Source organism: Triticum dicoccoides, chromosome 7A (assembly GCF_002162155.2).
Source record: "Triticum dicoccoides isolate Atlit2015 ecotype Zavitan chromosome 7A, WEW_v2.0, whole genome shotgun sequence".
Taxonomy (NCBI): domain Eukaryota; kingdom Viridiplantae; phylum Streptophyta; class Magnoliopsida; order Poales; family Poaceae; genus Triticum; species Triticum dicoccoides.
In genome coordinates this window covers 43,618,391-43,635,328 of record NC_041392.1, presented here as the reverse complement: position 1 = coordinate 43,635,328, position 16,938 = coordinate 43,618,391, and the positions used below count along the sequence as shown (strand labels likewise).

The following is a 16,938-nucleotide window of genomic DNA, read 5'->3' as shown; positions in this document are numbered from 1 at the left end:
CTTTTGCATGTCTTTATATGGATATAAGAATCTAGTATGACATGTCCGGATGCAAGAAGTGAAATTTAAGATGTTCCCGGTCACTGCCCGCGGACGCACGTCCGCGGGCGTTTAAGGTGTCATATTTGTCATATGTGGCTCTAGATGCTATTAGACACCTATCGTAAACGACAAAGATACACCTTTACTATGTTTTGTTTATGGGTAAGGTAATACTACATGGTTTAGTCTTTTCCCCACTTCTTTGTCCAGAAGAACTGAGGACGAAAACACGACTAAGATAACAGAACCAAACCATAATAAAAAAAACCATTAAAAATAAATATTCATTTTGTAATCTGCTCCATCGCATGTCACATATGGTCAAAACTATAGGAACAAGATGATGACAACAAAACAAAGTGGGCTCGCTAAGGCGGCTCACAGCGGGTGCATCACTTTCTCAAGGAGAAGGTGAGAAGAATTTAGTGCATGTACTGCCACTCGAGCGGTGGAGCTTGCGTCCGCACTAGTAAATCATTTGTCACATGCACACACTGCTTTTGAACCATCAAGTTATGGCATGAAAATAATATGATATTTACATTTTGTGCCAAAGGTGTATTTTGAGTATACCGAATTAGGGTCTTCCAGAATTTGTGTTGCCACAATAATGTAGTTGGAAATGACAAAAGACTCCTAAATTATACCTAGTAATAGCTTAGCAGCTCCTTCGTTTTACTAAAGAGCCACGTTCGGACAAGCAACTCGGTAGGAGGAATGTTACCACATATTCCATGCGGTAAACAAATATGGTATCGTAATACAACTATATTCCTATATTGTCTGCTCATATGTCTATTTTACCATTTTCACATAAGCAATAACAATCTTTAACAATATTTGACAAACAATCCATTGTTAAGCATTAGGTCATCTCGAAAAGGAGGATAATCCCCTAACCTCTACATAGAGGGATGCACAAAATCGTATGTTATTAATTATTGCAAATCATCCCCAAGCATTGGCGTCGAACAAGTCTTCTACAAATAGAAAAGAAAAGAAAATCTGAATTTCAAGCCCTTCCCTCAAATCTCTTTTAACTTCCTCAAAATATATTTGAGGAGTTAAGTTCACTCTAGCCCGTCTTTCTAACCGTTGACGAGCTGCTCCTCAAACTTGTCTCTTTCTGCATAAATTTGGCAAAAAATGAGCCATTCTTCTCAAAACCTCTCTCCTCCCTAACGCTTTATTTTCCATTTGGCGTGCACCCGACCATCATCATTCGCCGCCCACCTCGACACCACGGTAACTGACCCTCCCTGATGTCCGCCGCAACCCTTTCGTCCCTCCAGAAGGGACAAGATGGTTGCTTTACGCGCGCCGACTAGGCTTTTTGTGCAGTAGTTCTCGCGACAGGCCCTTGGCCTAGAACCGAATGCCCAAGAAAGTATTGTCATAACCTACTACTCAAGATTCAGAAATGCATCCAGAGAGACCCAGCCCGACGTGTATAGTGCTGGCACACACCTTCTTGTGAATCCATATCTCTAAACTTAAGTTTTTAAAAAAAAAGGAGGATGACCTCCGGCCTCTGCATCTGGGAAATGCATACGGCTACTTTATTGATTATTCTCATGGATCTTACAAAGTATTGCAAACAATATACTTGAATCTGCAATCTTGGCAACATATGCCGCTACTCCTATCCCACTCACCTAAGCCTAACATCAAAAGCCGGAAGCCTCAGCCGAGCCACATACCGGGTCTGGGGCATAATCCGGTCAGACGCACTCGTGTGTCGTCGCCGCCATCTTCCACAGGTCCGTCTTCAGATTATATTGAGACTTCTACCTTATCTGGTCACTCTGCCATCGACGTCACCATGAGGCCAGACAGCTACCTCCTCCTGCACGAGTCCATCTCCGCGCATCGGACACCGAGCCTCCACAGCGCCATGCTGCTGATCTCCGCCGCCATCAATGTGTGAGATGAAGTACCGCTCCACCATCCCCCTAGCCATCACTTGCTCCAAAACGATACCCCCAGGAGGGAAAGCGATAAAACGCCATCATCGTCCGATCCGGAAGACCCAGATCTAGGGTTTCCCCTGGAGCATCCCGAGCCTGATGACGCGGACTGCAACGACGATGCCTCGACAAGGGAACGACATCTAAGACGCCGTCATCGTCCGCCATGACCGTAGTCGGCGCGATTTTCATCGGGAGTTGCTCCACCAGACGTGCACCACCGACGTCACTGGTCCCTTCGACCGGAGTAAACTCCAAAACGATGCCCTAAAGAGGGACTACGATGCAAAATCGTCGTCATCGCTCGATCCCAAGGAGATCTAGGGTTTCCCCCGGAGATGCCCGCTATGTCAAGGATCAGACAAGGGTAGAATCCCGGCGGATCTGCCCAGCTGCCGACGAGTCGCACCCGCCATCGTGCCGACGGCAGACCAACGATCAAGGCCCATGCTTGGGCATAGATCCGGCCGCGCCGCCGCGAACCGATCCGGTCACGCCGTCGCCGTCCCTGGCGACCGCGACGCATCAGATCGCGAGGCCTCTTGCCGTGGGGGAGCGAAGTCGCCGAGGCGCCGCCACCACCCGCCGTGGCGTCCGGCCCGCCGCCGCGCTCCGGCCCGAGGGCGCCGGCCCGCGCCAGCCCCACGCGAGCGAGAGGGCCCGAGTCCCCGCCGCCGCCGGCGACGACCAGGCTTCGCCTGGCCCCGCCCTTGGGCGGCGGCGAGGGAGGAGAAGGAGGAGTGGGGGAGGGCCGGCCGACGGGATCTGGGGGCCTCCCAGCCGCCCACGCGGGGGGTGATGACATGATTTGTCTCTACTTATGACATTATTCAGCAGACAATATAGTAAGATGCATTCAACAATTTACTATGATGACCTTCTTCTTCTGGCATTCTAATCTCAAGGTTCTTTTTAGACTAAGTGTTAGATCTCGAGTTGAAACCTAAATCTGGTTTTGGGTACAAGCATTGAACGAGCTCTATGCAGACGCCTATGGCCTCACATACATGTGGCTGAATTGTGCAAATATAGATCTTGGAACATGGAGATGCATAAGTAACACAAAATGTCCATCAACCTTGAGCGGGCCCTGATCATACCATGGACTAGCTCGAATTTTTGGCTAGGATTTGAGAAGGCCGCAGCAAAGGCCAAGATGACTCTTGTTCAAGCCTGAATATTGTAAACAATACAATTGTTTACAATTAAACATACATAATTGATCATTTTTAAAATGATTATACTATTGTATCTTTATTATTACTCTAATAAAGGACTAGTGACTTGTGGACCAGTCGACCAAATGGCTTCGGTTAGCAAGTGGGGTCAATAGGAGCTTATCCGGCTTTCAAGGTAGGCTGGCGGGGTTAGGTGTAGATGGAGCAAAGTTGTACATATTGTTTCTCAAAATATATATAGGTTGCTCCTCTAGCACATGCCACAAACGGGGAACTCAGTTGAGATATCTTGCATGCAGTGACCAAGCTGAAGGAAATATGCCCTAGAGGCAATAATAAAGTTGTTATTTATATTATCTTATATCATGATAAATGTTTATTATTCATGCTAGAATTGTATTCATCGGAAACTTGATACATGTGTGAATACATAGACAAAACAAAGTGTTCCTAGTATGCCTCTACTAGACTAGCTCGTTAATTAAAGATGGTTAAGTTTCTTGACCATAGACATGTGTTGTCATTTGATGAATGGGATCACATCATTAGAAGAATGATGTGACGGACAAGACCCATCTGTTAGGTTAGCATAATGATCATTAAGTTTTATTGATATTGCTTTCTTCATGACTTATACATATTTCTCTGATTATGAGATTATGCAACTCCCGAATACCGGAGGAACACCTTGTGTGCTATCAAACGTCACAACGTAACTGAGTGATTATAAAGATGCTCTACAGGTGTCTCCGAAGGTGTTTGTTGGGTTGACATATATCAAGATTAGGATTTGTCACTCCGTGTATCGGAGAGGTATCTCTGGGCCCTCTCGGTAATGCACATCACTATAAGCCTTGCAAGCAATGTGACTAATGAGTTAGCTACGGGATGATGCATTACGGAATGAGTAAAGAGACTTGCCAGTAACGATCGAATCTCGGGCAAGTAACATACCGATGACAAAGGGAATGACGTATGTTGTTATTGCAGTTTGGCCGATAAAGATCTTCGTAGAATATGTAGGAACCAATATGAGCATCCAGGTTCCGCTGTTGGCTATTGTTCGGAGATGTGTCTCGGTCATGTCTACATAGTTCCCGAACCCGTAGGGTCCGCACGTACGCTTAACGTTCGATGACGATTTGTATTATGAGTTATGTGTTTTGGTGACCGAAGTTTGTTCGGAGTCCCGGATGAGATACAGACATGACGAGGAGTCTCGAAATAGTTGAGTGGTAAAGATGGATATATTGGATGAAGGTATTCAGACACCGGAATGGTTTCGGGACGTTTCAGATATTTATCGGAGTACCGAGGGGTTACTGGAACCCCCCGGGAAGTAATGGGCCTTCATGCGCCATAGGGAGAGAGAGGGGAGCCCGCAAGGGTGCCCCCCCAGGGAGTCTGAATTGGACAAAGGGGAGGGGGCGCGATCCCCTTTCCTCTTTCCCTCTCCCTCTCCCTCTCCTTCCTTTTTCCCCTCCGATGGAAAGAAAAGGGGGGTGACTAGGATTGGGAGTCCTAATCGGTTTCCCCCCTATGGCGCGCCCCTTGTGGCCGGCCTCCTCCCCTCCTCCTTTGTATACAGGGGCAGGGGGCACCCCATAACATAACACTTATTCTCCTAGCCGTGTGTAGTGCCCCCTCCACAGTTTACTTCTCCGGTCATAGCGTCGTAGTGCTTAGGCGAAGCCCTGTGCGGATCACATCACCATCACCGTTACCACGCCGTCGTGCTGACGAAACTCTCCCTCGACCCTCTGCTGGGTCAAGAGTTTGAGGGATGTCATCGAGCTGAACGTGTGTTGAACTCGGAGGTGCTGTACTTTCGGTACTAGATCGGTTGAATCGCGAAGACGTTCGACTACATCAACCGTGTTGTACTAACGCTTCCGCTTTCGGTCTACGAGGGTACGTGGACACACTCTCCCCCTCTCGTTGCTATGCATCTCCTAGATAGATCTTGCATGATTGTAGGAAATTTTTCAAAATTGCATGCTACGTTCCCTAACACAAGCTAGAAAGAAATCCGAAAAAACAAAGATGGCCCCGGGCGTGAGGCCCAACGCTCAAAAAGGCGGAGAGAGAGCACACCTCTTGCGTCTAAACGGGCATTCAGATCTCAAATCGTGGTATTATCGATGAAACTAAAAGTGCTTCATCAAACTTAACTGAATCTAATACTTTAGTTGGCTACCTCCTCTTGCTCATCGTCCCTCAAGCCACAACTAAAGTTGCCCATCCCCTCGATCTCAGATGCCTCCCCGTGATCAACGTAGCGAGAGGGGGAGGAGACAGAGCGGGAAAGATGCGAGTGTGCGTACCTACTCTTCATCTCGAGAGTGCGTGTTGCCGCAGGGCCAGACAGCTCCTGCTCTGATTTTAGCCTCCAGAGCTCAAGATCGACGAGCAGCCTCCAACCCTGGTTGTGCAAAGCTCGGGGCCGACGATCCGCCCTCATTCTCAGATGCCTCCCGGCACCTCCAGATCCACCGCACTCGATCTGCTACGGTCACTGCCTCTAGGACAACTTTCTTAGCCTCGCCCACAAATCCACCGGGAAGGAGAAGGAGGTGAGCCGAGCACGAGGAACGGGGCCGAATGGCTGCAGAAAGCGGAACAACACAGGGAGAGGGAGGAAGTAGGAGAGCACGGGGCGAAATGGTGAGCATGGGGTGTGTGTGGGGTGGGGGAGGGGGGGTGGTGCCGTGTGTGGCGCCTCTCTCTCCCTCTGCCGCATGTCACAACCGCCCTTGTGATGGCACCTGCAGTGCACACAAAGACCGGACACTCCATGGTGCACCTCGGGGCTTGGCGGGTCGCTACCATGTTTTCCAGGGTTTTGATGAGGTTTTCGAGGGCCACAGCTGGAGCCACGATCGACCGTCCATCTGGCACCTAAACAACTTCAATGGCCCATCCCAGGACAATCGGAGGACGTGGATAGCTTGCATGAGCGAACACTCGCACGGAAGTTCTCTTGGCGAATGTACTACTTCCTCTGTTCATTTTTATAAGACCTTGTAGACAATTTAGACATCACCCAGAACAGTGCAATGTGGGCTGTCTGAAACGTCTTATAAATGTGAACGGAGGGAGTAGCTGATTTCAAGGGCTCCACGACATTCAACCATGCACATTGATTGTTTATTAACCGTCTGTGCGCGCTCATACACATTATTGCTCAATCTTCTCCCAAATAGAATGGAGCTCTTTCTCGCAACACACAGTTTTTCTCCTGCTATCAAATAGATCATGGATGATAAAGGTAAATGAGCCAGTGGCATAGACTTAGAGATGGGATGAGACCAAACAGAGCTTGTGAAAGATCACTAGAGAATATGAGACACCGCAACTGAGATCACTCCTACTCGGTGGACTTGGTAGTTCTCTAATAGATCCCTGGGTCTTGAGATACTTCAAGTTTGGAACCAAGGCCACCATCTGCCAGAGGCTAAAAACAGTAGGAGTGGGAGAAGAAAATTCTGAAACCAAACTCCTCTGTGTGCTGGATATGAAGATGGACATAATCAAATAAGTAGCTAATCTTCATGCAACGTGGACTTAAGTTATGACGCCACACCTGTTCCGAGCATGTGTAGCTAACCACACGTGGACTTAAGAGACTCGATAGTTGTTTGCATGATGCTATAATAACGCATTTGTGACTATGTATCTTCTCATTTTTGCATTGAAATGACAAAAAACATGCCAAAATAAGAAACCTAGGGATAATTCCATTTTCCAACCGTTAGGAAAACTCCTCTGAGTAAACCAAAATTACATCACAGAGCAAAAATCAATACATCCCCCTGGTGGCCCATGTGGATGTGTGTGAGAGCATGTACTATACGACATAGTACCACTCACTCGGCTGCAACATAAATCAGTGTAAAATAGGAGTAGTACTAACCCAGCAACCTTCTACAAGGCATAGTAATTTGTGATCCTCACCCGTATGTTATATGTATGTGTTGTGAGACACTCTAGCTGAAAAGCACTGTTTTCTGTTTCCTGGCTCTATCACAGATAGGCCAGCGATGGGGGGGGGGGGGGGGGGAAAGGCGCCGGCGGCTTGAAGACACCAACAGGAGAACAAAAGATAACCTTTTTTATGGAAATGCATTAGGGAATAGGAAGTGCTGGGAATGAGAGAACAATTGCTACATGCTGCTAAGGCTGCACATGTACGGATGATGGAGGTACAACAGCAAGTACTTGCACTAGTAGACATGCTCATCCGGCGAATCAAGATCGCAGTGGGGATTCCTGCTGTGAGACGATATGCCACACCACCTAGGCTAGCACATTCATTACACGGATGGCGTTATGAACCATCGGGATGTTTTGATCAAATTCACCGAAAACGAGATAGAGAAAAGGGGTCCAAAATATAATCAAAGATGATCACATGCCCTTCTGCTGTTAAAGAGCAGTGGTACTGTCGGAAGTTTTCAGTGACCTTTACGTTGTTTGCTCTATAAATTTCATATTAAACAACTGAATTCAGAAGCAATGGATCACTAGTCTGTCATAAACATAATGCTTAGCTTCGAGATGAATACAGTTAAGCAAATCATATATTTTCAAACGAATTTACTATTTTGTCTGTACATCTGGTAATCTCGCTACAGCAAAGCAATAGTAGAAGTTCATCAGCAATCACATCTAAAGAAGTTCATCGCTAAAATATTGTCACACTGCCGGTAAGCGCTATGTCAGCAGGTTACCTCTTGTTCTTGTTCTTGTTCTCCTTCTTGTTTTTCATCTAACAAGAACACCAAAAAAACAGAAACATAGGAATGACTGTTCCCTGAAAAAACATCCACGAGCAGAAAATAATCCAAAAAAATTGATGCGTGAAACAAACTTAGCTGTGCATTATATCAGAGCAAGCTCACACTGGATAGAAGAAGAAAAACGATGATCCGGGTGACCGAGAAGATAGTACAAGAAGAAATAGATGGACACATGAAGTTGGGGTTACACAGGATTAGGCTACAGAAAGGGAAAAAGAATCTTCAGCTCATGCCTACATTGGAATAGGAAATTATAATACCGGTAAGCTCTGAGGCCCAACATAAACTCGTTGGATATGCAAAATCTTCCTCTCTTTCTTCTGCCAAACCCTGTCAACTAGTTCTTCTCCCACATCCAAAGTCAGTTCTTCAAGAGTCCTCACATGTTCAATACCATCTGGTAGCATCTTCAGCTGTGGGCAGAGCAGGAGCTTAAGATCAACTAAGCTCGCCATGGCGCCTCTTACTATCTCTATTTCAGTGAGATATGGTCCACCTCGTATTTTCAGTACCCTGAGCTTCGGAAATGATGCTGCGGGAAAGTACAACTTATCACCAGCATACGCATGATAAAGTTGAAGCTTAACTAGATGCTCCAATCCCTTAAGATACAGAAAAGCGCCGTTGTTAAGCTGTGAGCCAACAAGCCTCAGAAATTTAAGGTTCTTCAGTTTACTAAGTGCTGTGAAGAAATTAGGCAGGGATTCCTTGGATAGTGCACCAAGCAAGAAAAGCTTCTGAAGCAAGGGAGGTGCCTGAAATGCTTTGAGATGCGAAATTTCCTGATTATCATCTGCCTGGATTCCGAGACGGGTAAGATGAATCATTCTGCCAATACCCTTGAACAGATCTTCACAATGGGAACCTTGCACTTTGCTGATACGGAATGTTCTCAACTCCACAAGAGCACACATGGCACGGACCATTTCAGCACTAGCTTCCATCTGTAGAAGTGTCTGCAGGCTAGTCAAAGAGCATATACCAGCAGGAGCTGGTACACCAACAGAAGGAACAAACTGCAATGATGGTCCAACATGCTTGGAAGTCACAATAAGATGTGTCAACTTACTGAGCTTCATAACTTGCGATGGTAGCTTCATTATTTCACACTTCCAGGCATCCAACACCAGCAAAAAATTTAGTCTTCCGATGGATCCTGGAAGACTTGAGACTTTTGTTCGCCTAAGGCCAAGAAACCGCAGATTACGCAAGCCAAATACCTCTGCTGGAAGACACTTAATTGAACTATCTTGCAGGTTCAGAACACACAACAACTTGTTGCTCATTGCTAGTGAACGGAGTGAAATGAAGCTAAAAGAACTGTGGAAGACAAGCAATGAACGGAGATGCGGAGCATTCTGTGCCAGCAGAGCAATATCCCCTGTTTCAGTTGATACACGTCGTGCTTCTCTGATGGTATGAATTTTCAAGGGGTTATAGACACCGCAAAAGTTCTCTTCACGTGCCTTGGAACGAGCTAAAACACGAAAGATGTCGTGCATTTGAACTTCATATACACATCCAGAGTCATTTCTCTTGACTACCAACAATAGACACCGGTGGATCAGTTCGGTCAGATAATCCTCAGCCACCTCCTCGAGTGTCTTATGTTCACTCTCTTCAACAAACCCTTCTGCAACCCAAAGTCTTACTAGAGATTTTCTCTGCATCACATATTTCTCTGGGAACATGCAACAATACAGAAAACAACTTCTAACACTATGTGGCAGATCTTCCAAACTAACCTTCAGGATTACGTGCATATCCATGACGGGGTTGTCGGTGAGCTGCTTCTTCATATCTTTGTACACTTTCTCCCACTCAGAGAAACATGTGCTTCGGAGTGATAACAATCTCCCAATGCATTTGATAGCAATTGGCAAGCCATTGCAATTCGTTACAAACATGCCCGCCGAATCTGATAACTCTGGTGGGCAAATCCTCTTCTCTTCCTTTTGAAATGCCTCTCTACAGAATAGATCGAGTGCATCATCTTCTCCGAGTGGCTGCAAATTTATTATGTTTGATTCTGATGCTAGTGATGCTACCTCATAAATCCTTGATGTAAACAGTATCCGGCCCTTGCCATGAAGAAAAGCATCTCTACAATCAAACCACACATTCACATTCCACACATCATCCAGAACGAGAATGTACCTTTTGTGCTCGAGGTAACAGCAGATCGCCTTCACTAGGCTTCTACAGTCTGTTACATCAACATCCTTGGGAAACTTCTTTGTCCGGTCGTTCTTGCGGAACTCCTCAACTATTTTCCTCATCAGGTCATCAGCTTCAGAGCTTTGTGATACTGTAACCCAAGCACAAATGTCAAAATTATCCTTGACAGAACTATAAACATGATGAGCAAGTCTTGTCTTGCCTATGCCACCCATGCCCCACACAGCTGCAATCAAGTTTCGTCGATCCTTATCATGGACCCATTTCATTAAGAAATTTTTTTCCTCCTCAATCCCCACAGGATCATCCTCTGCTTCAAAGGAAGTGTATCTTAAACAACTCCAAGTTGAGCCATTTCTTCCTGGCAGCCTTGCACCTCTCTGAATGCCCTTCAGATCATATCTTCCCCTTCTTTCAGCAGCACTCCTGAGATCGGCCTTGATATCTCGGAGACGGCCTGCCAACCGGTACCATATCTTGATTTGCCTCACCCTCCTGATTGCCTTGAAGAGAAGCATACCTCTAGCATCGTCCGCCAACTCGTAGGTGAACTCATCGACGACATCTTCAATGTTGAAGGAAAGAATCCTGATTTGCCTAACAAATGCAGCAGTGGTCTCATCAGTGTCTCTGAAGCTCTCGGCAGCGTGCAAGAAAGCCTGAATACTCTCCAGCTCAATCTTGACCTGCCGTATCTCGCAGAATAGGCCCTTCAGAGCATATCCCTCCACACCAAAGAATGACCCTGCAAGCTCTACAACCTCACTCAAGAGCGCATCCCTGAGCTTCAGAATCAACGCGCTCACCACTCCCTCCGCCATGCCATGCAAGCCTGTATGAGCTTGAATGCACATTGACACCCGATGCATGGTTTTATCAGCCATCGGTTGCCAAGACCAAGGTTTAATCCCTGCATATTCCCCAAGAATCAGCACATGTCCGATGAATATTCCTGCAAGGGTAGGCTAGGCACTCGGATATTCTACCGTCGTTGAGCACATTCAGAGTTGAAAAGCTGCATGCCGGAATACGTACTAATTTGAGCAGTATATCCTTCCTTTAGATTCTTCTTACACACATATGCTTGTGTGATATGCAGCAACATATGCTTGGATTCTTTCGAGCGGCGGCACTGCCTGACAAGAGAGACGCCAAATGAAGAAAACAAGAATCACCCTGTTTGGCGAATTCCAGGAGACAACACGCGTAGTTTTACTGGAATCAACCAATCAAACACCGATGGAGGTCGAAGCATCCGTGCTTCCTCACTCCACACACACACAACTCCGGCCGCCGCTGTCGCTCTGCTCTGTCAACTCCGCCGCAGGGCCTGAATCCCCACCTCAACCTCTGACTCGATCCATTGCTGCGCATCGGGAACTCCGCCTTGCCTTCACCACCCCGACGCCGCCTCCTTTTGCACCGCGACTGCGACCGCCGCCACGGTCTCATCTCCTTTACCGGCATGCTGTCGCCACTCCGGCGTCTCCGCCACCCAGATCTACGGTGTTTTTTTCCTTTCTTTTGCGGGGTTGGGTATGGTGCTAGCTGCGCTATTTCCCGCTTGAAGCGGCCGGAAAAACAACTCCGCCCAAAGGGACCTCCTAATGGGCCGGCTACTGCGCGGCCCATTAAAGGAAACATTCATTTTTTACAAACACACAATTTAAATATATTTTCTAATAGTTTCATAAATCTGTTGAAAAAATGAAGTATTATCTAGTGCAATTGGAAACTTTTCATGTGTACGTAAAAAATGTTTCTACAAAATTAAATATTCATCTATTTGGAAAAAATGTCCTCATATATGACATATATTCAAAACATGATCACATTTTTAAAAATGTTTTCATGGCATCGATTTGTGACATTAAAAATATTGTTCATTTGTATGAAAAATACAATAATTCTCATAAAATATTTTAAAATTGTTCACTATGTATGAAAAAAGGTTCATGCATTTGAGAATAGGTGGTAACGCAAGGCGACGGACCTCCGTCCCATGGGCTAGGTTGGATACTGGGCCCTTCGGATTTTTTGCTCCTAATTGTATCATCACTGATGGGCCTCTCAGCTCAGTTCCTCTGTGAAGAAAATTGTTAGTATTGATAGAGAACCACTGTCACGAGGTGCCTAGCTAGAGGAGCTCCTATATGTCGCATTCTGCGACAAGCGCCGATTCACATAGGAGCACCCCGAATGTGCCGGCCTAGTAGCATCAAGCGCGAGCCAGCGAAACTCACCATAGTAGTGTGTAAATCCAAAAAAATACGGAAAAAACTGAACACCATACTTTAAGGGTGTGTTTGGTTGGAGAACGAGGTGGAATGGAATGTCATGGTTCCATTCCATTAGAATGGGTCGGTTTCGTCTCTGTGTTTAGTAGCGACAATTATGTGGAATGGAACGGTTCTGTTTTGGTGTTTGGTTCAAGAGATAACATGGAATGAATTTGAATCAAAAAGTTATTTTAAATAGGAATTGTGAGATTACCTCTCACATATAGCTTTTCACATTTGGAAATCCATGAGTTAAGTAAACTTCCAATATTTTCAGAAATAAATAAACTGTTAGTATTCTAACTGCAGATAACAAAAGTACATAACCACAACAAAGAGTAGAGTGTAGATAAGCAGAAAGAGGGAGCTTCCAAAACTGCTGTTATGGCTGGACGGAGCTTCGCCGCTGATTGTTGCTCGCTGCCACACAACCAAGAACTTGCACTGCTGCTACTGGAGAAGGCCTGTGAGCGGAGTAGGAGCACAGCTGTGTGGTGGAGGAGGAACTCGATGGTGCTCCGCGTCATGAGCGGGGAGGTCCAATCGAGGAGGCCTTGCTGCGCGTCCTCGCCTTCCCAAAGCACAGATGGAACAGGTCCTCCAGCAGCTGGTGCCACCCGCGCCGGCCGCCGTCAGGCGCCTCTCCGGTTGCCGCCGCCTGCCGGTCTCCAACGAATCCTCGGATGGAAGAGGGAGAGAGACGAGGGGTGGCGGCGCTGAGTGCGGGTCGTGGAAGGGTGGGTGAGAGCGAGCGTCGCGAGCCGTTCCCTGTCGTTCCACCGATTTGGAGGTATTGGTTCGTTCCGCATATTGAGCGAATATACCGTTCCTGGGAACGAGTGGGTTCCAATTCGTTCGATGAACTGAACACATGAATGGGCACTCGGAACGGGACCGACCCATGCCATTCTACTTCATGACTGAAACCAAACACACCCTAAGGATTCCAGCCCGAACGCCTCCTAGGCCATTTGATTCCTGGCACGAATCTTAGAGCGTGGAGATCGGCCACGTCACGTTTTTTTTTTGTTCGAAAAAACAATGAGTCATGGCGAACACATGTGACTCTCTTATCACTTCCTCCTTTTCCAGTCGCGCTCATTTCCCTGTGTTATCCGCTCTCCTCTATATGTCGTCTTCTCCCACTCTACTATATTTTCCCTTATCCTTACTGTGAGAGGATGAGTGAATTGTGGCGGCAGTGGCTGGCCAAGCCGAACGGCGGCGGTAGCCTACCAGCTTCTTCCTACCTGTGATGAGCCTACTGCTGCAAGGATTGATGTCGTGCATCACCAGATTGGATCTGCACCGCCCCCATCTGGCGCCGGAAGCCCTGCCCACGATCCAAATCATTCAGTACCCTCCTATGCTCCCCAACATTTCTATTGCTAATTTGTAGGGACTGCCATGGATCCCGTGAATTTTTGCTATGTCTCCATTTTTTCCCCCATAGTTAGTTGTAGCGACGTAGTAGTGGCGCAGGCACCCGTGCTATTAATAGTTGTTTAACCCACGTTACTACTAGGCTTTTTCCTAGTAGTGAAGTGCTTGCATTTTCCTAAATTTATTTTAAACTTTTCAGTGTTGTTTATTCAGTGAGAGGAGACATTCTCCTCAACTACGAGACGTCTTTGATGACTCAAAATATTGTGCCAACTGAGTGTCTTGGAGATACTCATAGAAATAGCGTGTGTGTGCGCACGCGCGCATTCATAGAAATGAACGTATATGCATGTACATGAGCATTTGTGTTAAAGAAAAACACACAGCAGGGGCGGAGCTAAGTGGTGGCCAGCAGGGGCAATGGCCCCAAGGTTGGTTAAAAATGTGAAATATATAGCATTTGCCCCCTCCTCTCACACACACAGAGAGATCCTACCATCACCAGTGAGGCCTAAGCTGTAGCATGATTAAAGACGTTATGTGATATTTTACTAGTTTCTTATCTCTATTTACGCAAGCAGGTGATAGTAGTCACCAACGTCATCACGACACAATCCATGCCCACCATGGTGAAGGACAATCTGTCACACGCCACTACTATATGAAAATGGCATCCCATAGCAACGCATCAGCATTTACCTAGTTAAACACGTGGGTGTCTCTAGAAGACATGCCTTCTTATCTATAAATGAGCACGAGTTGATAGGCTAGTCATAGTGGGATTAATTTTTCGGCCTCCTCTAACGACTACCTAGAGATTAGGGTTTATTTTCTTCCGTTGACATTGCTATCTGTCCGCCTCGTCTTCGGTGACCTTAGGCGATGGAGGCGTGGTGGACCCCAGGCCTTGCCGAAGGAACGTTCATGCTCCGTTTCTAGGTATGTTTCTAGGGTTCATTAGAGTTCCTGCTCAGGAAGGTGAGATGTCAGTGGCTCCCTCAAGAAGGAATTAATAGGTTCCATCCCGCCTAGTCTTCATCCCAGTGGTACGTCTAACATCGACGGAGGGCGTGTGGAGGTGTGTCTTCGGTGGATCTCTCACGATTCTGATAGTGTTGGTCTTTGGTGGATCATCGTGGATCCAATATTCGGTCATCTATGTTTGTGTGTCTCCAGGTTGGATTATTTTGATGTACGCCTCTCTTCAATGGCGGCGGATGTTGTTCTGGTGCACTAGTCTTGTGGGGCTTTAGTACGACGACTTCCCGACTCTCTACTATAATAAGTTTCTCCCGGCTCCGGCAAAGGAAGGGCGGTGACAGTGGCGTGCCTTGGGCTCGCTCTAGTGGTTGTAATCGTCGCTAGATGATCAACGGGCCTATATGTATTTTTTATTATTTCTATTTTTATACTGTCATGACAGTTCATGAATAGATCGGAAGTTTTCTTCAACAAATAAATAATAAATGAGCACATGGTATCTCTAGAATGACTTGACTAGATGACGAAAGAACCAATCCCCAATCAATCCAAAGGAAACCAATTAATCTTATATCTGCCTCTGTTTTTAATTAATTTCTATCTCTATCTTGGACTTCCGGAAAAAACATCATTATCTCTTTTATTTGATTTGGTGAGATTAGAAGCTCGTGGACAGTAACTCACGCATAACTTAGGCTAGACTCTACCCATCAGAGTTGACATATGGGGTATTTTTCCAAAGCATGTACTCCCTTTGATCCGTATTAAATTGTCGCAAAATTAGTACGACGTTAAAGAAAATATTATATATTAGCAAAATGAAGAACATATGAACTCTTGATATTGATGTGAATTTTTGGAGGCCCAGCTCCATGGAGCCCGTTTTATTAAAAAAATACAAAATCAAATTTAAAAGGTTCAAAAAAATTCAAATTTCTCCCATGGAAACTTATGTGTTTTCTGCACGAACCTGTAAAAAAATGTTTGAAAATATTGTGATTTGTATGCTGTACTAAAAGACAAAATTCTGGCTCAACAAAAAGAAAAGTCGGTCCATTTACATATTTGTCTTTTTTTTTGTATGCAGCGTGTGAAAGTATAGTGTTATGAAACTTTTCTTGGACGCATTAAACATGTATTTATGTATGTACAATTGTTTTCAAAAAAAAATTGCGCTAGGGAAATATGTATTTATGTATGTACCATTGGTCATTTGCGCCCTTGATATGTTCTAGTTCGATTGGTGCATATCTATCACACATCTTTTTCTTCATGACTATCGGCACTATAGATAATTCAAAGACACTATCAATATACACTCTTCAAGCCCTCTAGGCCAGTAACCATTTCGGCCGTCGGATTCGGATGTTTAGGAGTTTTTGGCAGTTGGATTTATTCGCAACAGCGTCTAGGCTTCCATTGCTATCCCCAGACTGTTGGTTTGTTACCCACTGCTCTGTAACAAAATCGATGATCCAATGTTATTTTAGACCTACAAAATCCTAATGGCCACCACATTTTGTTTGTTGTCTGCCATGTGGATAATGTCTAGTCGGTGATACAACCAGGCTAGTGAGTTTCTCTACTCATTAACAATATGAAAGCAAGAATCATCATTTATACGTACAACAATTTTTGAACGCGGCTAGCCATCAACTGTGCTGTAGAAGCTAAATTGGTAGCCGTTGATTTGTTCCAAAAGGTGAATTTCCACTGTGTATCAATACGAACCTCAAGTGATCTAACGCCTATTATTTCTTGGATTTGCGCTCTATAGATGCGCGGCAAAACTCTGCCAACCTAGATCGTTCTGGGCTTATCGCAAATTGTTCTTCACACAATCACACCTACATGGTACTCCCTTCTTTTTGATTTATAGGGCTTACATTTGAAATCTCATCAACCAAAGCAAATGATGAGTGGATAAATTTATCTCATAGTTTACAAAATTACTCAAACTTTAATTTGCATTAATTACAATATATGCATGACCACTAAGTGAGTAGTAATGGTTACAACATTGGTTGGTTTCTTTTAATCCTTGCATGCATCAATTTAATGCACACTAGTAGAAAAAGGACCTAATGTGAGACACATTAGTCCCGGTTTGATTTTGACCCGGTACTAATGG

At 45.6% G+C, this 16,938-nt stretch overlaps 1 protein-coding gene and 1 long non-coding RNA gene across 2 annotated transcripts; one reads left to right on the top strand and one right to left on the bottom strand.

Moving 5' to 3' along the window:
• Window positions 1-8,047: 8,047 nt before the first annotated feature.
• Window positions 8,048-11,631, bottom strand: LOC119333019 (disease resistance protein RPM1-like). The gene is made up of 2 exons (XM_037606063.1): window positions 11,626-11,631; window positions 8,048-11,129 (listed from the first exon to the last, which is right to left on the bottom strand). The coding sequence occupies exons 1-2, from the start codon at window positions 11,629-11,631 to the stop codon at window positions 8,238-8,240; spliced, it is 2,898 nt and encodes a 965-aa protein (XP_037461960.1). The 3' UTR covers window positions 8,048-8,237.
• A 1,930-nt stretch (window positions 11,632-13,561) lies between these two features.
• Window positions 13,562-15,282, top strand: LOC119332678. The gene is made up of 2 exons (XR_005161083.1): window positions 13,562-14,904; window positions 15,003-15,282. It is a non-coding gene; the product is annotated as an uncharacterized LOC119332678 (long non-coding RNA).
• The last annotated feature ends 1,656 nt before the right edge of the window (window positions 15,283-16,938 follow it).